This window comes from Oryctolagus cuniculus, chromosome 10, assembly GCF_051225735.1.
Source record: "Oryctolagus cuniculus isolate XC-2025 breed Fujian yellow rabbit chromosome 10, ASM5122573v1, whole genome shotgun sequence".
Classification (NCBI taxonomy): Eukaryota; Metazoa; Chordata; class Mammalia; order Lagomorpha; family Leporidae; genus Oryctolagus; species Oryctolagus cuniculus.
This window is the reverse complement of record NC_142876.1, coordinates 117,199,186-117,223,081: the sequence shown is the minus strand read 5'-3', so window position 1 is coordinate 117,223,081 and position 23,896 is coordinate 117,199,186. Positions and strand designations below refer to the sequence as shown.

General features: G+C 49.0%; 2 protein-coding genes across 4 annotated transcripts in view; one reads left to right on the top strand and one right to left on the bottom strand.

Annotated features, from left to right (window-relative positions):
- The window catches only part of SYN2 (synapsin II), a 196,046-nt gene that overhangs the window by 148,428 nt on the left and 23,722 nt on the right, over positions 1–23,896 (top strand). Inside the window, exons 4-8 of the mRNA XM_051851718.3 lie at positions 2,012–2,168; positions 7,115–7,204; positions 17,914–17,976; positions 18,351–18,493; positions 23,749–23,823. Of these exons, the coding sequence (XP_051707678.1) occupies positions 2,012–2,168; positions 7,115–7,204; positions 17,914–17,976; positions 18,351–18,493; positions 23,749–23,823 (528 nt within the window). The remainder of the gene's footprint in view (positions 1–2,011; positions 2,169–7,114; positions 7,205–17,913; positions 17,977–18,350; positions 18,494–23,748; positions 23,824–23,896) is intronic.
- TIMP4 (TIMP metallopeptidase inhibitor 4) lies at positions 4,977–15,804 on the bottom strand. 3 transcript variants are annotated; one of them, NM_001195690.2, is given in 6 exon segments: positions 4,977–9,093; positions 9,154–9,917; positions 10,540–10,664; positions 13,530–13,644; positions 14,074–14,171; positions 15,537–15,804. In NM_001195690.2, coding segments are annotated over 5 exon segments (675 nt in total). In that variant the 5' UTR covers positions 15,676–15,804; the 3' UTR covers positions 4,977–9,093; positions 9,154–9,719.

Sequence of the window (23,896 nt, the reverse complement as noted above, 5' to 3'; positions counted from 1 at the left end):
GAAGTCGCTTCAGAGTCAGGTGTTAGCGTGAGATAGCAGTGTTGTGTGTGGCAGACAGAACTTAATGATGTCAGTCGCATGGATGTGGTAGGTAAGGTAGTTCTGCCTTTAGGGAGCTCTTAGACAGCAGAGGAACCAACCTTGGGCTTCACAGGCTCAGAGCCCACTTAGTAGCAACTGGATTCCTTCTGAGACTCCTGCCCACCCTCAGTTAATGTGGCTCTGTGCTTTTCTCTCTGCATATACTTTCCCTGAAACCAGGGTTCTGTTGATTTAAGAAAAAGTTTGGAAATGTCTGATCTAGTTCAGTCTTCCATTTTACACTGATTTGTTAAGATTCACCCAGAGAGTTGGTGGCAGAGCCCCGTGTTCGTGTGAGTTCTCTTGACTCCAAATCCTGTGTTCATTCAGTATTCCTCATTCCTGAGAACTCATAGTCTGAAAGGAAAACCTAGGGAGTGGAAGATAAATTGTAGGAGGAAAACATTAGTGGTTATGGAGCACTCCTGTGTCGGGAGGCGTGCTGAGTGTCACACGGACTGGATGTTGTTACAGGCACAACAGCTCCTAGAAGGAGCTGATGAGAAGTCCAGTTGCAGGGGAATGTTTTCCGCAGTGACTGTGTCTGGAGTGGAGCACATTGCAGATTTCCAGACATCAGTCCTGCTGCAGGAAGGGTCTTCTGCTCACTTTCCTTCCTACCTCAGTCTGCAGGACCCAGACCCCAAGGCTTCCAGTGTCCAACAGCAGCTGGGACAGTGACAAGGGAGGCTGGACGGGGGTTGTCTGGGACCCAACAACAGGGAAAGACAGAAAAAAGTGACGTGCATCCAGGTGGGGAGTGAGCGCTGGTGGACCCTGCTAGACACGGATGGGCTCCTCTAACTGGAACCAGAGTGGATCGTGAAGATGGCCGCACAAAAGCAGGTGGTGATGGAAAGAGCCAGTAGCAGAGCACCAGGAGCGACCCGGCAAGAATAAAGCAGGCCCTTCCATGTACCAGTGACAAGTGTAGAGGTCCATTCCTGGAATTGGGATATAAGCTTGGAGTTTATCGGGCACACAGCTACAGCCAACTTTCCGGAACTGGGGCAGAGCAACAGGTGCTGTGCTGGCTTAAGTCCCCTGAGCAACCGAAGAGGGCTTTAAATGTCTAATATCAGGGCCTAGATGGGACTGGGTCTGTAGGCGGTTGGATGGGTGCCTGGGCAGAGAACCAGGTAGGTCATTGCACATGGTGTGAAACTGCTGAGCCTTGAGCCTTGGGGGTGATGCTCCCCTCCTCCAGAAATGGCTCTCTGGAAAGATCTCTGCGGCGAGGGCACAAAGACAGGGCCCGATTCTATGAAGCATGTGTGGCAGGGATCGGTCCTGGCAGGAGGTGAGCCATGGGGAGCTTTCCCAGGCGTGGGAACATTCTGTGCTCAGTGCTTCCTGAAGCCATTGCTCAACCTCAGTTCTGCGAAAAATATTTGCACCCCTCCCTGGTGTCCGCTTTGGAAGAATAACATTGGGAAGTCTGGCATCTGTTCTCAGCCAGCCTGGCCCCTGCTCTCCTCGGGGCCTGATGAGGGCCTTGCCTATTTTAAGGAGTCAGAACAGGACACGGAGGTCAGGGACCTCCAGGGCAGCATGGTGAAGGCTGCCAAGTATGTTGGCTTCAGAGTCTCCTGGGACCTGCTCAGAGCACCAATTCAGGAGCCCCATGAGGACTTAAATTGTAAGGGTCTAGAAGTGTTCCTTCCCTTCTGAGGATATTTGTACCTTAGAAAAAGGCAATGCTTAGCCCAAGGGAATAAAGGAATCTCACGAATCTTTTCCTCAAACCTCATTTGGAAAATGCCGTAATACCTCATTTCCCAGTTTGGAAAGGAATTATCATTTATGAAACGAGGGGCTTAGCCTGTGTAGTCCCTAAGACCTTCTCTGCCTTAGGCTTTGGAAATGGAAGGCAAGGTGATATGGTGCTTAAGGTGCTGGCTAATGGCAAACCTGTCCACCTTCTTACCAGGTCCTTCCGGCCGGACTTTGTGCTCATCCGGCAGCATGCATTTGGCATGGCAGAGAATGAGGATTTCCGCCATCTGATCATTGGCATGCAGTACGCAGGCCTCCCCAGCATCAACTCACTGGAATCCATTTACAACTTCTGTGACAAGCCATGGGTGGTGAGTAAGGCCCTCTTTCTCCCAGGTGAGAGGGTGGGAGGCAGGCCCTGCATCTCCCAGTCCTCAGGAGGGACTGCTGGTCTCCAGACGCAGGAGCACCAGCTGAGAAGAGCCTCAGCCGGGACTTGGTATAGGGCAGGCTGTCACATCCTATGCCACACGGCATGAACTGGATGGTCTCTGCTGCATTACAGACTTTTGGTATTTTTTAAGGTTTATTTATTTATTTATTTTAAAGATAGAGTTACAGAGAGGGGGAGAGATAGAAGGATAGAGATCTTCCATGTACTGGTTCACATCCTAAGGGGCTACAACAGCCACGGTGGGACAGGCTGAAACCAGGAACCAGGAGCTTCATCCGGGTCTTCCGTGTTGGTGGCAGGGGGTCCCAAGCATTTGGGCCAACCTCACTGCCTTCCCAGGCACATCAGCAGGGAGCTGGATGGGAAGTGAAGCATCTGCGACTCAAACCGCACTGCTGTGGGATGCTGGCACCGGCCCCGTGACCTTTGCTCTTGCAACAAAGCTGCACAGAGATTCTGTAAAGAAGCCCTGACAGCTCTGCAGGCTCTGCCCTCGGCCGCAGCTGGGATGATTTTAAAGACCTGTTTCTTGCCTCTCAGAATCGTTTAACCACTAGAAAGGCCTGAAGCCACTGGGGACCAAGGGAATGGTCCAATTAAGAGGAGTGTTAGTGACAAGAGACCTACAGTGTTTCAACAACTTTAAAATGAGATTAGCTGCATACAATGAATCAGACACTTAATACGAGCTGAAAGTGCCCTTGGAGATCATCCAATCTCACTCTTTCATGGTGCACATGTGAAAATTAAAGAGGCAGGAGGTAAGGAGTATACAACTACTTACTATATGGTGTCAGCTTCTGAGATTTTCCTATACTAATTTCATTTAATTCTCACAATAACCTTACAAGGAAGATATTATTGTTACCATTAGTAGCACTTTTTACAGAAAAAAAGGGATCTAGAAAAGATTAAGTAATTTAAAATAAAATACAGAGCCAGGACTTCTTGAGGTCACATGGCCTCTCACCCAGTTTGGGCTACTGCACGAGGAAAAAGCTGATCTGATTTTCTCTTCCTTGGCCAACTTCAAAATCCAAAATAGCAGTGAAAACTTTTAGGCAGAAAGAAATGGTGGAATCAGGAGAGAGAGTGACCTTGGATGGCTACTGGGACATTTTCATGTCCTCTGTGACAGCTGAGCGGACGCAGCTCCTCTGTGAACTGCAGCTCCAGGCTGGCCCTCTCGGAAGGAAACACCTGCCCCTAATCACATCCTCTTCATCTTGTTTTGCAAAAATCAAATGTCAGCTGTCACACACACTGGACTGCCAAGGTTCCTGGCACTCACGGTTAATTGTTAAGTTTCTGAACCCCGAGTCTCTTCGCCACTCAAGGAACTAGAGGGTTTTTTTTTTTTTAATAAACAAACAGATCCTTCATCTCTGCTCTTTATCTTTTTTTCACACCTGAACTAACAGTTCTCCTCTTCCCTCGGGAGCCGGGGAGCCCTTTCAGTGTAAGAAAAAGGGCAGTGAGACGGGGTCAGGAGTTCTGGGAGCTGCCGTGTTAAGGAGGGGTGCATTCCCAAGGCCCACTTGTTCCACTTCCCTTCTGTGTGGCCTGAGGCATTTGGAACCCTGGGCGCTGCAGAAGCAGGTTGAAAGAGCTGTGTGATTCGAGCGTTGCCAGTCACGGAGGCGCACACGTGAGACCGTCACCTTTTCTCTGCAGTCACAGGCCCTCCTACGCCCATATGGCCAGCCCACGCCCACCTCCACCCCCACCCCCAGCATGTACTGGAATTTGACTCCCTTGTAGTCACACAGGGTGATTTTGCTATTATCAGCTTTTTCTGGGTCAGCTCAGTACTTATCAGCCCTCTGACAAAACCTCTTTGTGCCCTAATTTCTTTGTCTACAAACTGGGAATAATAGCAATACCTGCCACCACTTTGCCAGCCTAGTTGTTACAGTCTCCTCATATCTGGGATCTCTGAAAGAAACGAGTTCCCCTGTTTTGTTTTGTTTTCTTTCTTTCTTTTTTTTTTCTTAAACTGTGCAAGAGGCCAGAGAGGGGAGGAGCAGCAGAGCCTGTGCCGAGGGCTTTGCCCCTCGTGGGATCTGGGATCTGGTGAGGGGTCACACTCTCACCCATTCACAGTACCAGCACATTGCCTCTGGCATCGCATGAGAACAGCAGGCTCCCTGGCCAGGCACCAAGTTCTCCCTTCACTTTGCGCAGCTGCCACACAAATGACATTTTATATGGGTTTCTCTGCCTTTTTATGGGAGTGGGCACATTTGGTGATGGTAAGGGGAGGGTCACCCTGAGATGATGACTTTAGGTTCATATTTCTGAATTTCCTTATGGTGGCTGACCTTGGTATGAGGAGAGGCCTCTGCTGGGTTGGCAAAGGCTCAACCTTGTATCGCTGTCTCTGAGAACATCCACTGTCTCTGAAATTGGTCGGGACTAGCCCCTGGGATCTCAGAAGCAGATTGGGAAAGCCACTAGCTCTTCTTGCTGTGAATGAATCTGAAATCCCTTTCTTTCTGGGTGTTTTGGAGACAGATGCACTAGGGTTAAAATAAAGCACTTACTTTCCAAGAGAGTGAGGGATAACATTAACTCAAACTGATCTTCAAGTCCCATTTCCTCCAAGGAGTCCTTCCAGATTTGTTGGATAAGTGTTTATAATGAGCATATCGCCCTGCACAGTGCCAATAGCACCCCTAGCTCCCAAACTCATTCTTTTGTCTGTGCATAGAGGAAATAGCCCTTATCAGATATCACACTTGTTTAATAGTGACTGAGTGCCTGTGACTTAATGTAAGTTTCCACAGAGGCAGGGGTTGGAAGCCAAGCCACGTACCTTGAGGATACAGGGGCTGCTGGAGAAGAGGTGGAGGAGGGTGGGATGAGCTCCCTGAGACCCACAGAGAGCCTGGGAACTGGCTGCCATCTTCGTCTTGGCTGTCACAGGGCCCTGGGAGTCTGCCGCAGGCCTTCCTGGCACGTGTGTGGTGTCTGTGCAACTCCCCCACATGCCTTGGTGTCATGCCAGCGTGTGGGCTGCAGCAGGACAGAGGTCGTTGGGCAGAGCTGGCATCAGATCCCCAGGGATGCTGGAGAGCCCTGGGAGCTCAGGCAGGTCAGGCAGAACAGGAGTCCAGCCAGACCCAAGTGTGGGGACAGGACTTAAAGGTCAGATGAGGTAGTGAGGACGATCAGAGAAGACAAAGGCCTGAGCAGCCATGTCCTAACAATCCAATCAAACTGAAGAACCAAAGAATGGTGAGGACAACAGGTACGGCGGGGAATGCACTGGGCAGGAGAGAAGAAACCGGCTCCTCTCCCAGTTCAGCCGCACTGCAGGTGCGATCTGGGAGCTGCGTTTTCCTCCCTCATTTGTAAAGTGAGAGGCATGTCTACAGTCTCTCAGCGATGAAGTCCGTGGGGTGTGAGAGTCCAGGAATCACGCTTTCAGTCCTAGAGCAGGCCTCAGAGATCCACTGCGGGGAGTGGCCCAGGGATTCCATTGCTTTCCAGCTTTTAGATGAAAAGGACCACAACTTATGGTCAGAGTTTGATAACAGTTTGGGAGGAAATAGAATAATGGGGTACAAAGTTTGTGGAACTGATAAAATATGACTTTCTCATTTTACATGTGAGGAAAACGAGGCCTGGAGAGTACATCTCATTGGCTCAAGGACAGAACAAGAACCAGAAAACTCCAGTTTTCTAGCATCCGGTCCAGAGTGTTTCCTTCTCCAACCCTTCTCCCTCACTGGCTCCTGTGCCAGCATCTCTCATAGAGAATAGAACCTGAGCTTTGGGGAAATGTTCTAGCTTTCCTTTCTCTGATAAGTAGAAAGCAGGTTTAATCTGGCAAGTTTCCCTTCTAGCAATTCCATTATCAGTGGAGTGGAGTGTGAACTAATCTAGTAACACTAGAGAAAAAGAACTAGATTTTCCCTGCTACCCCAGTGCAGTAGGGGTGGGTGTGTGTTGGGGGGAGGGGCTGTGTGTGATGGATTGAGCAGGAAAATCCTGTGTTTCCTGTGGGAAGAACATTATCTCTGCAGAGCCTAAAAGATACCTACTTGAAGAAATTAAGGCAGTTAGAGATAGGAAAGGAGGGAGCGTGGCTAGCAGTCTGACTCAACCACTGTGTTATGTTGGGCAAGTGATCTCTAAAAGAGGGGTCAGGGAGCCTGGATGTGTGCCCAGAGCCTTTCAGCCCTGAACTGTAAGTGTGTATGTGTGTGTAGTCTGCCTCTTCACCGTGGAGCTACCCCACTTTCTCACAGGTGAAGGGACCAGTAAGTTCAGTTAATATAGTAAGTCCCGGAAATGCTGGCTCTAACCAATATCCCGTCCAAGTGTTCCTGAAGAACAGCTCCATTCATGACACCCCCTGCTCAAACATTCCATCCTGTTCACTGGGAAAAGCTACCGTTCCTTTGCCTAGCATTTGAACTTCAAGAGTTGGCCCAGGTTACCTCTCCAATTTCATCTTGTGCCACTGCCCAGAGGTGCACTTGTTTAAAGATCCAACTTTCAATCCTAGATTCACACCTTTTCAGCTCTTTGGTTTCAGACAAATTTTCTACCCTGAGCTTCATGCATGAAATGAAGACAATAAAGTAACTAGCTGGTTAATTCAATATGAGGATTAAGTGAAATATAATTAAAATCAAGTAGGTACTCTATATGTTAGTTCACTCTCCTTCCATGTCCCAGCTAAAGCATAGTCCTTGATAACAGGAATAATATGTATTCTTCTTTTATATCTTCAAAGCATTTAGTACAAAGCCCTTTACTAAGCAACTGCTTAATAAATATTTGATGGGTTGATATTTTACCTGTCCGTTACAGAGGTGTCTTAAATAAGCTGAAATGTTTGCTTCTGTTTTTCAGTTTGCCCAGCTGGTGGCCATCTATAAGACACTGGGAGGAGAAAAATTCCCGCTGATCGAGCAGACGTACTACCCCAACCACAAGGAGATGGTACGTGGCCGAGTGGGGACTTCTGTCTCTCTGCTGTTTCCACCCTGAGCTCAGCCACACAGTGACCGAGATTCTGATGAGGGCCTTAGCATCTGAACCCCACAGTCTCCACTGGGGCCCAGCTGTGGAGCTGCTTTGTAGGACTAGAGCAGCTGGATGTTGGCCAACAGTCTGTTGCCTTCAGATTCTGGAGACAGAATAGGAAAGAGCAGAAACAAGGGTGTTTTAATCAAGTTGGGAATAACAAACCTCTAGACCAACAATCAGATCTCACACCTTGAGTTCTAGCCTTAGGGCCAGAACAAGCACTAGTATCGTAAGCTACATTCTGTCATTCTGTGTCCGTTTCCCAGTAGGATAATCAGGTGGGCCTGATCGTCCCTGACCCCTCCCCCAGTATCTAATATGATATGTAAAAGTGTAAGTGAGATTGTCTGTGTAACTGCCTCCTGGAAAAGTGTAAAGCATCCCTCATATACGTCAGGTGTTGACTGTTCCCTAGACTCCCCAACACTGTGAAAAGGCTTGGTGAGCACTGCGTATTCTCTGGGGCCATCCTCGGCGGTGAGAAGGAGCAGGGAGATAGGATGCTTGGTTGGTGAGAGGATGCTCTTAATGTTTTTCCTCGGGGGTGACCTGGAGCTCAGAACTCCCCTCTTCCCTCTGTCACCACACCTCTGCCCCGGGCTGCTGTGATCATTTTGGTGATCCTGCTTACGTGACCAAAGGGGAATCTCTGCCAAAGAAATCCAAGTGTGGGCTCAGAGGCAGACCATGTTTAATCCCTTTTCCACTCCCTGCTCCACAAGGGATTTCCATTTGCAGCAGTTCTGAGAATTGAGAGTTTTCTTCTGGCACATTGTGCATGGCTCTGCTCACCGGAAGGCCACACTGAGAAGACCAGAAACATCCCTAGACCTTGAAAAGAACCATCTCTGTCATCTTTGCCTGAGCTTCCCCAGAAGAGGCTCTGAAATTTAGACCCTTGTCCTTAATAACTTCTAGAGACCAATTACCAGGGCTTTCTTTTCAGCCTAGAAGGCTTGCAGAGGTTGAGGAACCCTGAGAGGACTGTGGCTAGGGATCCCAGTAGGTCTAAGACACAGTGGTGAGGAGACTGGAGGTAGGGAAGCAAATACCAGGACTTCTTCCTGATGTAACATATAGCAGAGCCAACCACTGGGAAAAAATACAGTAGCTGCAAGTATACTCCCTGTCTGCCATTCCTTCCCCCAAAGCGTGCTTGTATTCCCTCTTGCCCTCCATTCCAAAATTTGTCCCCAAAAAGGACCAACCACCTCTCTGAAATGTCGAAAGCTGATGAGGGGTGATTTCAGCTCTACAGAAGACTTTTTCTTTGGGGAAGGGGGGACTGGGGACTTAGAATGAAGACATCAGTAATCTAGAAGAGCCAGAAGAGGGGCCGGCATTTGGTGCCTGGCTTGGGCTGAAGGTTGGGACACCCACATTCCGTGTCAGAGTGCCTAGGTTTGTGTCCCAGCTCTGTTTCTGATGACAACTTCCTAATGCACACTCTGGGAGGCAGCTGGTGATAGCTCAAGTAGGTGGGTCCCTGCCACCCATGTGGGGGACCTGCCATCAGGCATTTAGGGAGTGAATCAGATGATGGGAGAGAAGTCTCGCTCGCTCTCTCTTTCATACATTTTTTTTTCTAAAAAGCCAGAAGAGAAGTCTTACAGACATCAGTTGAGAATGTTAGAGACAGCTAACCCGAAGAGACAATATCTATCCTTAGATAATAAGTATATTCTTGTCCAAAGAGGTGTGGTGAATGGGCTGTACCCTTTCCTAAGAATAGAATAAGGCAGAATTACAACATGGAGAGGGAGAGCAGGCCATTCTAGCTCTCATACCAAGTGATGTGAGGTGTTGACTGTTCCCTAGACTCCCCAACACTGTGAAAAGGCTTGGTGAGCACTGCGTATTCTCTAGGTCATTCCCCCAAACAGATGAAAGTGTATGAGAGGACCAGGGTCAGCTGAGACAGGTAAGCAGATGATATACAGCCATAGTGTATTGTTCTTTTCAATCCCGCCAGTCATCTGGCTGTCTGTGATACTGTCAGCAGCCCACCTTCTGGTATCATACATTCAAGACTACTACATCTCACACGTACATTCACTGTTTCTCCCCCATCCGATCAGTTAAGGCAAAGGAGGGACGAAGGGGAGTAGCCTTGGTTTTAGAGAACTAACCCAGAATTGAAACTTTCAATGATAGCTTCAGGGTAGACTGATGGGAAAGAAGGGCTGAGGGCAGGCCAGAAAAGTTGTGCTGTCTTCCCTGGTCTTGACAGATTCTGGCCCACCATGGTCATGGACACAAGCTATAACATGCCACACCCTTGCCCTGACGCCATGGCCAAGCCATCTGCTTGGCACTTCCCCTTAGCTGGCAACAATGGGGCATGTGGTGATGGCCACATAACCACAGGAGAAGAGAACTGACTTGATCATCAGGACTCTTGAAGAGATGTGGTAGTCACTGGTCCCTACTAGGGCTGGATGATGTCAACAAACTCCTTCCTGAGTGGCAAGCGGCCCTGGTACCAGCTGCAGGTGCCGTCAGCATGCTTCATGCAGACATAATGCTGGGCCTGGTACCCGTAGAGCTTCCGTTCCAGCAGCCAGTCTGTCCAGAGGCACTCGTTGGGGGCCGAGATGGTACAAGGCACTGTATAGCAGGTGGTGATCTAGAGTCATGGCCACAAACATCAAAGTGAATAGGTTGTCCTTTTCCCATTCCTGCCTCACAGCCCATGTCCAATGCCCCCATCTTATGAAGTCCTTGCTAGTCCCCAGATTTCCCCCTGAATTCTCCTACCCTGAGCTCTAGCAATACAGTATTGCCTCTACCGGCATCTCTAGAGTCAGGCAGCCCTGAAGGTCCTCACCCTGCTGCTGACCTTGAGCTAGTCACTTTGCTTCCCTTTAATTTCTTCACCTTAAAATGATACCTAAATGCCTGATGGATTTGTTATAAAGAGTAAATTAAGTATTTAAAGTAAATTGCCTGTTACACAGCATGGCAGAGTAGACTCTCTGATAGCTGTACCTGTTACTGTCATCTCAGCCTGCCTTATTTGATGGTCACCGTCCCAGCAAAAATGCAGTACAAAATGCATAAGGGACTGTGGACCATGTGGGTTTCCCATCTGCAACTTCATATCATGGCTGATACATGGGAGACCTCAGTTATAGTGTAGTCACTGACTAAATGTATGCATGAATGCAGGAAAACATAAAGGGTAAGGCTGTGACACTCAAGACCCTTACCCTACTCCCCAAAGAGCCTAGAAGTGGACATCCCCTTACTTGGCAGACACAGTTCAGATGGTAGTGATGATTCAGGCTTTCCCTCTGCACCAAGGACAGATCCTCCCAGGGCTCGATGTAGTTGCACAAATGAATGAAGACTTTTCCATCACTGAGGACCTGCCCTTCAAAGGGAGATGGAAGAGAATACAGTATCAGGAGTCTGCCTGGAGCTCGCGGAGTCAGTCTTTGAAGAGCCCAGAGTTACAACCCCTCCAGTGACTGTTTGACGGCAGTGGCAATCCTGGGCTCAATGAAGGGACCAGAAAAAACCCCATACTCTTTATATTAAAGAGGTTAATAGACTGTGTTTGTATGAGGCAAAATCGAGGGACTGACAAAGGCCTTTGCTTTATTTAGCCTGGCGCAGAAAGGAGAACATGGGTTTTGAAGTCAGACTCCAGGGGAGACCCCTGCTTCCCTTTTATTTACCAGCTGTGTGACCTTCAGAAAGTCATGGAACCTCTCAGCCAGGAGATGAGAATAATAAAGTCACTGTCAGGACCAAATGGAAGAATGTCTGTAGACTTCTTATCCAGTTGGGGGCCCACAGAAGATATTCAATAACTAGCAGGACCCATCCCCTTCCTGACCAGTGTCCTGCCCCATACCTGTCTTGGCGAGCCTTTCTCCTTCCTCCTGAGATAGTTCCCCTTCTTTACTGATCACACGCCGTCCCATCTGGCAGAGACACTTCCTTGGTACCACCTCATCTACAGATCTATCCCTAACCATGCTGGCTTGATCACTCACTGAGCAACTACTGAGACCTACTACTAGGAACACTATATATACTCTTTCCCCCAAAGGAGCTTAAAAATGAGCAGGGTAGACAGGTGAGTAGGCAAAAGCTACACTACTGTGTGATCATGCCCAAGATGCAATCTAAGCATCTGTGTATCTTCCATCTGTGGAAGGGGTGTGGGACGGTGTCTCAGAAATGATGGGTAGGCATTCCCTTGCTGAACCTAGGGGGAGGGCTGTGGACACTGAGGCTGTCTCCAGAGGCAGAGGGATATGGCCTAGCAGCACACCTCCTGCGACAGCAAGTCATGTACTTCAGCTCCAGAGGAAGTGAGGAACTGGAACTGTCACCGTCAAATGGCAGGAGACATACTAGAGAGGCCAGCAGTGTTCCAGAAGCAAAGTGCTTTCAACACCCGGCAAGAGAGCCATCTTCTAAAGGCAGGGGTGCCGCTGATGACGTCTCAGTCACGTGTTTTGTCATTTTCCCCCTTTCCCCCCAAGAAGCCTTGACATACTTGAGGGAAGACAGCATGTCTCCTACTTCTAATGCACCTCCCTGCCTAGCAGTGAGTAGAACACAGTGGTAAGTGTTTAGGAAGACAGTGGAATCCAAGAACTTTATCAGGCCTGGTATGCTGCTCCGGGGAACTGGAGGGCTCAGTGGCGTGCCCTGCCTCTGCCTCTCCTATCTCATCTTGGGGCTGCCCAGGTCAGCACAGTTCCATCGTAGAGCTCGGAAGCCCCTGTCATTGTGACCTCCAATGCCTGTGTCTGGACTGTGAACTCTTTGAAGACTGTGGCTTCTTACTGAATGTCCATGCCCTTGCCCAAAGCCTGGCAGTGAATAGATGGTTCCTCTGTTGCTGACTGGACCGATGGACAGTGAAATCCTCCACCTGACCTCCCCACCCGCTGTGCGCTTTCTTTTTCTTGCTTTAACCCTGAATATTTTTCATCTTTTAGGGCCAGTTTGGATCCTACTTACACAATTATTAAAGTATTATTCACAAACACCTCCTTTTCCTAGACTCCAAAATGATCTATTGTTGTATTCACCTTTTTTTTTTTTTTTTTTTTTTTTTTTTTTGACAGGCAGAGTGGACAGTGAGAGAGAGAGACAGAGAGAAAGGTCCTCCTTTGCCGTTGGTTCACCCTCCAATGGCTGCCGTGACCAGCGCGCTGCAGCCGGCGCACCGCGCTGATCCGATGGCAGGAGCCAGGAGCCAGGTGCTTCTCCTGGTCTCCCATGGGGTGCAGGGCCCAAGCACTTGGGCCATCCTCCACTGCACTCCCTGGCCACAGCAGAGAGCTGTCCTGGAAGAGGGGCAACCGGGACAGAATCCGGCGCCCCGACCGGGACTAGAACCCGGTGTGCCGGCACCGCAAGGCGGAGGATTAGCCTAGTGAGCTGCGGCGCCAGCCCTGTATTCACCCATTTATGGAGTCATATTCTTGTGTGATACTTTAAGTGTCCCAGCTTAACTAATTCAGTACTGAAGAGTCCTGCCTGGGCCAGAGTCCATGGAGACAGAACTGTTGGACTCAAGGCTCTTGATAGGGCCTGTGTAAAGAGCAGAGCTGCACCCACCAAAAGTTTCGGAGGCAGATTTTGGCTCAAAGTGCCAAAGATCTTACACCAATTAAAACCCTTCGAAAATAGAATTGGCTACTCTAGGCTGAGAGAGCAACCTGTCTTTAAAATAGTGAAGCAGGGGCTGGCCTCATGGCACGGCAGGGCAAGCTGTGGCCTGAGATGTGAGCATCCCATATGAGCATCAGTTCACATCCTGGCTTTCCCTTCAGATCCAGCGGTCTGCTACTGCACAGGAACAGGAAGATGCCCCAAGTACTTGGGTCCCTACATCCACGTGGGAAACCCGGATGGAGTTCCAGGCTCCTGTCTTTGACCTGGCCCAGTTGCAGCCATTTTGGGAGTGAATCAGCAGATGGAAGCGTTCTCTCTCTCTCTCTCTCTCTCTCCCTTTCAATTAAATTTTTTAAAAGCCTTTTAAATTTTTTTAAGTAATAAATAAATACATAAAATAGTGAAGCAATGGCCAAGATAACTCTAAGAGGACTCTTGAATTCAAAGGGAGGTTGCCTCCACTTGTTTCAACTTTTAAGTTACTGTTTCTCACGAACACATCTTCTTATGCCTGAGAAAATGCCACCTGGCTCACAGAAAGCCTTGACGTTTTTAGCACAGACTTATCAAGGCCATTACTGCTCTTCAGCTTACTCACCAGTCAAGAGATACTGCTTCTGGCTGTTGGCTTCTAACTTCACACCACAGAGAGAAGAGTCAAAAGGTGTATAGATGTACTGAACATCCTTGATTTTCTCAAACCCTTTAAACATCTAAAAGGCAGTTACAAAAAAAAAAAAAAAAAAAAAAAAAAAAGCAGTGTTGGGTCAGTGACCCTATTATGCATATTAACAGATAAAAATTCATTTTTTAGTATGAAAAATTAACAAAAGTCTAATTTGGAATTAAGTGCTCAGAGATAACCCTATTAGTTACTCCTCTCAATAACAATAGCAACGAAATCTAAATCTTGAGCTTACTCTGGTGAGAGGGGAGGTGTTCTGATGGGAGCTGAGGGCCCAAATGGACACCAGGGGCCTGTTGGGCACTGTCGCTGCGATTCTGCGGGCCTTCCCCCAACATCTCATCCACTTCAGCATCTAGACTGAAGGACCACCTAACAGCCCCACCCATCCCTGAACACAGACCCCACTCCCTCTGGGAACCCAAGGGAATGAACAGCCTGTGTAGTCCCCATGTACCTTTATCTGTTTGATTTCATACCGGATCATTCTCTGAGTGTCAGCTGGATCTGCACTGGCAGGAACTACCTTCTCACTAGAGATTTTTGCACGGATCACTACAAAGGAAGATAAAAGGAAACTTTTACCAACTGGCGGGGCAGTCGCCTGAGCGCTGAATGGTCTAGTGCCCTAGGGAATTTTGTAGGGGGCTCTTGGCCTAGTCTGTTGTTGGGTTTTAGGCAGAGTGGTGTGTGTGAGAATGGGGAACTGGAACTCCTCTGCAGCCATAAGAAGGTCCAACTCCCTCCTTAGAGGCCTGTTAGGTCCTACAATCTCTATGCCTTTTTGTTCTGAGCCTGATAGTTTGGAGGGCTCTAGTGCTCCAGACCCCATAACGCAGAGGAATGAGGGGCAGGAGGGGACCTCCTTAAAAAAAAAAAGATTTCCTTATTTGAAAATCAGTGTTACACAGAGAGAGGGAGAGCCACACAAATCTTCCATCTGCTGGTTCACTCTCCAGATGGCTTCAAGCCAGGCCGAAGCCAGTAAACAGGAGCTTCTTCCAGGTCTCCCACCTGGGTGGCAGGGGCCCAAGCACTTGGCCATCTTCCTCTGCTTTTTCCAGGCCATTTAGCATGGAGCTGGATAGGAAGTGGAGCAGGCCACAGGGGATGCACTGTTGTTATGTATGGCAACTTCACCTGCTATACCACAATGCGGGGGGGGGGGGGTCCTTTAGTGCAGTTGCTGTGAGGTTCATCTGTTGGTGTGGCTCAAGGCCTCACAGCAGCCCAGGGTTAACATTAACAAATAGTTATTGAATTCATAAATATCTGACCCTGCATGGTGGAAGTCCAGCCCTTACCATTTAGGCATTAATAAAAATCCGTTTATGAAGTTTTTTCTCTGTGCCTGGCCCTGAACTAGGTACTAGACCCATAGATGTGCCAATGACAGGGTCCTCGTCCTACAGAATCCTTAGTTTAGTGGAGCACGCACTTAGAAAGAACAGCATGGTAGGAGTGCAGAGACATCAGAGATGCTGTGGTAGTACCAAGGAATCAGGGAGTCTTCAAAGAGGGAAGGCTGAGTTAGGCCCTGAATGGGGTTTGCCAAGACTTTAAGCGTATCAGGAAGGGGCTTTTCAGGGAGAGAGAGAGAAAGGGGTGTATTGGGGTTTGGTGGTAACTTCATTTACAGGCCTGGGCACACACAGATGTCAAAATGCAAACCCTCTCCCCTCCTCCCTCTCCTTCTAGTAGTTCAGAATAATCACCAATACCTCCAGTGACACTCCATAATTGCCTTGTGGCCCCACAGGGCCAGGCTCTGCTGTTGCCATGGTGCCAGGGGACCTTAGAGATCCATCAGCCTCGGCAGGAGGCAGCCAGTCTGGGGCGGGGATCTGAGCTCCTCCCTTTTCCTCCCGGGCCTCGCAGGAATCCCCCACCACCGCCCCCTGCTGCGGACCTCGTACTCACCCAGCGCCGAGTGGCATACGTGCTGCTGGGGGTGCGCAGGGGCGCAGCTGCACGCCTCGCCCGGCCCTGGGGGCCGCAGCAAGGCCAGCAGCCGCAGCAACAGCGCCCAGCTCGGCGCGGTCCGGGGGCTCCGGGGCATGACACTGTAGAGCCCCGACTGCGCCCGTGGGGTCTTTCAGACCAAACTGTCCCTCCAGGGCGCCTTCAGAATGCGTTGCACCCCTCGCCCCAGGCTTTATGAGGTGGCCCAAGGACCAGTCCCGCCCCCAGTGGACTCCGCCTTCCTTTGGCTCCAGGCCACTCTGGGCTGCAGGACCCGGGGCCCTCCTGAGCAGCAGATTCCCAAGATGAGGGAAGCCAGAGAGGCCCCGGGCTCGGATTTCCCGGCCAGAGTGCTTGTCTGGAAGCTGGGGGAAGCCAGTGGGTGAGGGGGTGGTATCAGGGGCAGCAAGATTGAAAGAGCAGCCTGACAAATGTGTGGGCAGGAAGACGGAGGGACTGTGATTCAGGCAGAAGGGACAAGGGTGAGGAGAGGCACAGACAGTGAGACAGAGTCAGGGAGAGGCAGGCAGAATTACAACAGGCAAGAGAGACAGTGACAGAGGAGGACGGACCCCTCGCTGAGCTGCACACTGGGAATGAGACAGGCTACTCCGGGCTTCTTTCAGCTGCAGGAAGTGTTTTCAATGCCCTATTTATGAGGCTCCAAAGCAACAGCAAACAGTAAGGGAATAGGACAGAGAAAGTTGGGGTGTGTGTGTCTTGGCTCAGTTGGCTAGAGGGGTGGGGAAAGATGTCCGAGAAAGCAGCCAGTGCTTTGGGAACCCTTCCCAAAGCCAGAGCCTTAGTCTCTGCAGATAGCTGGGGCAGTGCCCTCCGTGAGAGCTCAGAACACGGGGTGTTCCATCACTGAGCCTAAACCCCGGACCTCAGAGCCCTCTCCGGACCATGGCTCTACTCAAGACTCTCATGTTATAGAAGGCAGGGCAGTCTAGAAAACAAGCCAGAAACTTGGGGTCCTTGTGGCCAGAGCCTTGTCTACTGTTTGATGGAGCATAGTTCTCCAAGGCTCCAAATAGAAAGGGGCCCGTGGGATCATGGCTGTAAGTGTTTGCCGTTAGTGCTGGGTTCTGATTCTGCCTGTGACGAGGTGGCTTTGTAGACTTTGCCACTCCAGGACTCAAATTCTTCTCCATGGAGGAGAGTTTTCAAATGCCCTTTTAAAAGCTCTTTCTCCAGCCAGGAATGCTGAAATCTTCCAGCCAGAACTCCCAGTGTCTGGTCACATCTGGGTTCCCGTGGGAGTCGGACTTTCCATCAGAGCCAACGTTATTTCCTTCAGAGGTGTTTTCTCACATTGGTAGTGCTGGTGATGTTTTTAAGAAAGGAAGCTGAGAGAGAGTTGAGTCCAGCTGAGAAAGAGGTTGGATCTTCATTCAGGGTCCAGGCCAAGGCAGAGTCTGAGGTACTCGTGTTTGAAGGGGTCTTAGAAAGCATTCTGTGTGTAACTTCTTTTAACAGATTTGAAGGCTGAGGCTCAGCGAGGTAGAGTGACTTCTGGAAAGTTTAGTAGCAGAGAGGACCAGAGTGTGAGTCTCCTGACATCTAGTCTAGTGCTCCTTAAATCCTGCTGTTTTGCTTTTTCCACCTGCTTTTTGTTACAGCTTGAAATCCTGACTTTGGAGGGTAGTTCTTTTGAGTTTGTATTGATGCTCTGTTAATATAGGGCTGCCTCAAGGTAGAATTTACTCTTTTAGTGGTCTCTTTCTCACAATAAACTATTACATTCTCATAGCAACACTCTCTCGGACCCCAAACTGGGCAGAAATAGGCTTTAGCATACTGTGTGTTTGGTGGTGAATTTGGGGTGTTGTTGAGCAATGAAGAATGTGGAAGGATAGTCCAGGTCTGTGTAGGCAAGCTGGACCTTTGAAGGGGGTAAGTACTAAGAGTTCCATGACAAAAGGGACATTGATATTCCAAAGATACATTTTTTAAAATTTCAAGTTTACTGAGGTGCAGTTTACATGCAGTAAAATTTATCCTTTTAAAGATTTTTTAAAATTCCTCTTGTCCGAGGGCCACTTCTGTTCAGGGTTTGTATAATGAACAGACAAGATTGAAGCAATGAGTTGTAAAAATGTAGAAAGGACCAAGTAGGTGAACAGGGTGCCTGTAGTCCTGCCGCCAACATGCTATATGGCCCTGAAAGTCACTGTCATTCAACAGGTCTCAGTTTTTTAATTCATAAAGCAAGTGGATTGTATTAATTCTTTAAAGGACCTTCCCAAAGGTTTTCCCAAGAAAAATATTTGTAAAGATTCCACAGAGAGAGAGGCCATTCTGACCAGTTCATTCCTTTCTCCTCTGCTTTCAGCTAACACTGCCTGCGTTCCCTGTGGTGGTGAAGATTGGCCACGCTCACTCGGGCATGGGCAAGGTAAGGCAGAAGGGCCGCTGTCTCTGGTGTGTGAGTTTTCAGATAGCTCATTTGTGGATTGCTCTTTGGCCTGTGTTACCAATGAACTCCTTCCCAGGAGATGATGATCTGGGCCCTCCAGAGTCATGACTGTTACCCAACCAGACCTCTTTCAACAGCAGATACAAGCCACCTGCTCATTCCCTTGGATCCCTTATAGCAGGTGTAGTCCCTGGCCCTGGGAAGGAAAGCTGGAGAGAAGGGGCCTCCGGGGGAGGCGTGGCACCCAAGTCTGCGTCGGGATTGGAAACATCTTGAGGCTCCAGGCTCTTGTGGCTTCTGAGCGTGTCTCTGTGTGTGTCCCTTTCTTCCTCTCTGCCCTGCTCCAACATTAGGTCAAAGTGGAAAACCACTATGACTTCCAGGACATTGCTAGCGTGGTGGCCCTCACCCAGACCTATGCTACAGCGGAGCCTTTCATTGATGCCAAGTATGACATCCGGGTCCAGAAGATTGGCAGCAACTACAAGGCTTACATGTGAGTGGGGATGGGGTCCCAGCAGATGTTCTGTACTCTCCTCTCAGCCCCACCGGAGCCTCGGAGGCTCCATGCAGCAACTGACTTTTGGTTTAACTTCATCTGGACCACAAGGCAGATTATCAAGAGAGAGGGTGCCATCTAAATTCCCACAGTAGCCAGGTTGGGGCGGGCCAAAGCCGGAGCCCGGATCTCAGTCTGGGTCTCCCACCTGAGTGTCAGGAGTCCAGCTACTTGAGCCGTCTCTTGCTGCCTTCCAGGGTGCACATCAGCAGGAAGCTGGCATGGGAAGCAGAGCCGGAACTTGAACCCCGGCACTCCAGTGTGGTGTGCAGGCATCCCCAGCATGCCAGATGCCTGCCCCAAGTCAGGGTTCCTTTACAGTAGAGGTGAGGGTCTATCAACTAAGATGAGAAATAAATAAAATTATATTATTTTCACTAGCCTCTAAGTGAAATAAAGCTTTTTCTTTAGTTATGGACACATCAGTAGTAGCAGTATATAAGATTTTGTCGCTAAAGATACTCAGATATTGTTCTATGACACTGCTGTTGTGACATGTATCATAAAATACCAGTCCCTCTCATTGCTATTTAAAAATCATGCTGGGGTAAGCATTTGGCACAGTGCTTGAGACTCTGCTTGGAATGCCTGTACCCACTTGGCCCACATCCTGCCTCCATTCCTGGTTGTAGCTTCCTGCTAGTGGATACCCTGGGAAGCAATAGGTGAGGCTTCAAGTAGTTCTGTGCCTGCTACCTACATAGTTCCCACCTCCCAGCTTCAGCCCAGCCCAGGCCTGGCCTATATTGGCATTTGGGGAATAAACCAGTAAATGGGAGATTTCACTCTGTCTGTCTCTGTCTTATACCTGTCAAATAAATAAAAATTAAGAAATTAAAAGTTTAAAAAGAAAAATCATGTTATTTAATAGCCCTGCTACTACCTTGTATACTTAAAAAATAACACATATATTTCTAACTGTAAGTCTGTTTAGTATTTTAACTTTATTTGGTTATTAACTCTAACTGGGTACCTTTGTGAACCTGTGGACTTCATGCATTACTTACATTTTGTGCACTGGAAGGAATCCATAGGCTTCACCAGGGTGCCCAAGCATGGGAGAGGTAAACTTCTGAAGTGAATGTCCAGCCCTGAGCACACTGCAGAGACGATGATTTTTCCACATAACCGTATCCATTTGCCAGAATGAAAGTCAGAAATTTCCCGTGACAGCATTTAGAAAAATAAAAGATTTCAAGACTTCCTGACTTTTATAGTATAATTTCATTTTTGGGGATGTGAGCCTCCCACTTTTTAAAATCTGAGGGGGCACTGTCTTCACAGAGAAAGAACGTCAGTCATACGAGTTCGATTTTTGCCACTCAGCACTGAAGCAGACTTGAGTCTTGAGCAGCCTCCTCTTGACTTCACCTGCTTGTTCCATTTTACTACGTCCCTCTGTTCAGTGTTTGTGCTCCCTACCTTGGAGTTAGGTAGGCTCCCCTTCCCTGCACTCCACCTCCAGGCCAGCCCTTTTCACGAACTGATGTGTGTGTTGTTCGCTCTCTTCCACTCTGAGCTGCTGTGGGGAAGAATCATGCAGTCATCTCTGCGTGGCCACTGCTCGCACGCAGCAGGCACACGGTGGCCCCTGGTGAGCATTCAGGGACAATTCCTTGTAGGGAGTGAACCATGGGATGGTTCCTTTCATTTATCAGCTAGATTCTCGCTTCTTTTTTTTTTTTTTAAAAAAAAGAGATTTTATTTATTTATTTGAGAGGTAAAGTTACAGACAATGAGAGGAGGAGACAGAAAGATCGTCCATCCACTGGTTCACTCCCCAAGTGACTGCATTAGCTGTAGCTGAGCTGATCTGAAGGCAGGAGCCAGGAGTTTCTTCTGGGTCTCCCATACGGATGCAGGAACCTAAGCACTTGGGCCGTTTTTCTCTGCTTTTCAAGGCCATAGCCGAGAGCTGGATCAGAAGTGGAGCAGCCAGGACTAGAACCAGCACCCATGTGTAGGCAAAGGACTAACCTACTGTGCCACAGTGCCAGCCGCTAGATTCCTGCTTTTAGAAAAAGCTTATTATTTCATATTTATAGTCTTTCTTTTTCCAGAAAGAAACTTAGAGCTGTAAAAATAAATACAATGCAAGACAGAATCAGTTAAAAGGCTATTACAAAAACTAGCTAAACAAAGCAGAAAAACAGATATTTTTCAGGCACCTAGAAAGCAAATAGCTAATTTCCTCTTTTAATCTTAAAATTCCAAAAACACAAAATGTTTATTCAGGACAGCAGTGAAGCAAGAGTATCTTTTTTTTAGATTTATGTATTTGAAATGCAGAGTTAGAGAGAGAGAGAGAGAGAGAGAGAGAGAGAGAGAGAGAAGCAGAGACAGAGAGAAATCTTTCATCTGCTGATTTACTCCCCAAATGGCCACAACAGTGAGAGCTGATCTAACCCAAAGCTAGGAGCCAGGAGCCTCTTCCAGGTCTCTCAAGTGGATGCAGGGACCTAAGCACTTAGGCCATCCTCTGCTGCCCTCCCAGGCACATCAGCAGGGAGTTGGATTGGAAGTGGAGCAGCCAGGATTCAAACTGGTGCCTTTATGGGATGCTGATGGCAGCTTTAATCACTGTTGCCACGGTGCTGGCCCCAGCAAGATTATATTGATTCTTAAACTGAAACACCAAATTTTTAAGGATTAGGGTTTCCAAAAATGATACATAACAAAGCACAAGGAAAGAGAATTCCTGAGTACTGATGAAGGCTGGGCAACCAGAAGCTTTAGATAACATTTAGCAACTTTTTTATTTGCAAGGAGCCATCGGTTCCTTGGAGGACCGTTGGGGCCCACTCAGCTTCTCTCTGCCACAGTTCTTCCTCAGACTTTGTAGCAGTATCCCTGCCCTTGGAGGAACTGACTTATCTTCCCCAAAATAAGGCAGGGGAGTCTTTCCCAAATCTCTGTCTCTGATTTACAAGCAGCAGCATTTGGTGGAACGAACGTTCTGTTCCTGCCTCCCCTCTCAGTAGGCAGTAGCTTCCTCTGCAGAGGTCGGATGTCCTGCGAGTCCAGAGAGATGGTGGAACTCTCATTGGTTGGTTGCTCAGTGTCCTCTATGCCTTGACATGCCCCAGGGTGCCTATATGGCTCAGTGCCCTGCATCCCATAGTTAGGAGAGTATGAAGTCTTAGGGAACTTTCTAGACTTTCAAGTGCCACACAAATGTTGGAGGTGTTATCACCATCCACTCAAAGTTTCTGACAGCCTGTTAGGTAACGTGGCTTTGTGTTCAAGACATGGAAGTGAGTAACAGTGTGTCCCTGCCTTGAAGATCTGGTCTTGGGGACACATTTGTAAACCACCAGTGTGAAGAAGACAGACTTGTTTTTATTATGATTCTGTCTTTGTGTTTCTACTCAGGGTTTGCAAGCCATTCAGCTGTTTGTTTCTCTGTTAGGTAGCAGGGTGCAGGGGAAAACACGTCACATTGACAAAACAAAGATTCCTGAATTTTTATCTAGGTGCGCAGTCTTGAACAAGGCATCTAACCTTACTGAGTGTTAATCTCCGTGTGTATAACCAAGAATTCCAGTCTGTTCATAGCAGGGAGTTTGAAAGAAGGGTCCACAAGGGGTTTGGTGAGAAAGCAGTCAGTGCCATTCAGGTGTGCAGTGTCACTGCCCCCTCAGTTGACTCACTGGGCTGCCTCAGGGCTCTGAAAAACGAGCCGTCTGTATAGATTTCTCACGTGAAGCGGGGCTTTGGGGAGGATATTCCTGGGAACGTGCACATCCGCTCTCCAAGCTCTGTGAGTGGTAAGGACAGCACGTGAAGCTCTGTCCCTGGGGGAGCAGGGCTGTTCCGTTCCCAAGGCCCCCCCTTCTAGTCACTGCATCTGTATGAAAACTAGTCATTTTAAGGACAGGTATTTTTGGTGCTCTGCAGTTTATTTAAACCTGTATCAGTTGGTCCCCGCCAACCCTGGGTTTGCAGTTAATTGAGGCACAGAGAGTGATTTACGTACCCAACTTGTCAAGAGCAAATCCAGAATTAGAAGCCAGGTCATCTGCCTCCTAGTTAGTGCAAGACTGCTTGACTCTAACACGTGTCCACCTGTGGGGAGCAGCCCGGACTGGACTGAGTTACTGGAATTAAGACTTATTCTATGCATCTGCTCTCCCACAATATGGCGCTGGGAGAGAAGAAAACAGCTTCTACACAGGTGCCTCCAGTTCAGCCAATAAACTGTAGGACTTGCTCCTGATTGGAGAGCAGCGTACTCGGCGTGTGGGCAGCCGAGTTGGGATTGGCGGAGGAGGACTATAAAGGAGGAGAGAGACGGCATGCACCAGGAACATCTAAGGGGAACATCAAGCTGAAGGAACACCTGTGCAGCCCCCGAGAAAGCCGGCCGGCGGTGTGCCGCTCCCCTGCGGAAGTGGGGAATGTGGCCAGGGGGAACTGCCCTTCCACAGAGGTGGAAGGGATAGTAGCCAACCCGGGAAGAACCAGCAGCAAACCCGGGGAGGGCCGAGCAGACGAAAGAACAGCGCAGGGTCCTGTGTCGTTCCTCCATGAAGAGGGGGAGCGACATCCACCAACGGGAAGGTGCAGAGGGCACAGCAGAGAAGTTGTTGCTGGCCAGATGCCATTGGCTGCATCTGATGGGTCGGTCACATAAGCCCAAAGGTTGGAAGACTTGCTCAGAGTCACGTTGCTTGGGCTGAGCCAGTGTGGAAGACATTGACAGATATTCACAGGAGTCCCCAGGAGTGACAGGACCCAGGTTGTATAAAGCAAGTCCACCAGATGCTGGGTGGGTAGGCTTCGGAGAATATGAGACACAATATACTGTCAAGTGGTTACGGACATGTGGAGAGTCCTTAGCTTAAAGCTTAAATAACTAAAGTAGACAGTAAAAGTGGGGTTTTTAGTGAGTACCAGCAAAGTCTCAGAGAGGTTCTAAACAGAGCAAGAACTCTGCTGTTTGGAAAGATCAGGGCAGGTGCCATGGAGTCGGAGACTTCTGGGCTGGACACTTAAGAGAGCAGAGCATTGCCTGCTGGGGGTGGGAAGGGAGGTCAGCAGAGGCAGTGCTAGGCTCATCAGACAGACCCTCTGAGCATTTGTAGGAACAGTAGGTACAGAAAGCAGCACTGTGTGAAGATCCTGGGAACTTTGATGCCCTCCTCTTGCTCGTGTGGCTCACGGCTGTTGTACCCTGGTGGGATTTGTTGCAGGAGGACATCAATCTCAGGGAACTGGAAGACCAACACTGGCTCTGCAATGCTGGAGCAGATCGCCATGGCGGACAGGTGAGTGACAGGAATCCGGTTCCCAGCCGGTGACAAGGTGGCTTCCACAGGTGAGGAGCTGTAAGAAACGGGC

What these genes read in the sequence shown, in the direction of transcription:
- TIMP4 (XM_089304864.1), bottom strand. Translation starts at nt 15,675, where the DNA reads ATGCCCCGGAGCCCCCGGACCGCGCCGAGCTGGGCGCTGTTGCTGCGG. An exon ending in CGTATGCCACTCGGCGCTGG is followed by an intron (nt 14,172 to 15,536) that starts GTGAGTACGAGG and finishes CTTCCTTTGTAG; the next exon opens with TGATCCGTGCAAAAATCTCT. An exon ending in ATGAAATCAAACAGATAAAG is followed by an intron (nt 13,645 to 14,073) that starts GTACATGGGGAC and finishes ACTGCCTTTTAG; the next exon opens with ATGTTTAAAGGGTTTGAGAA.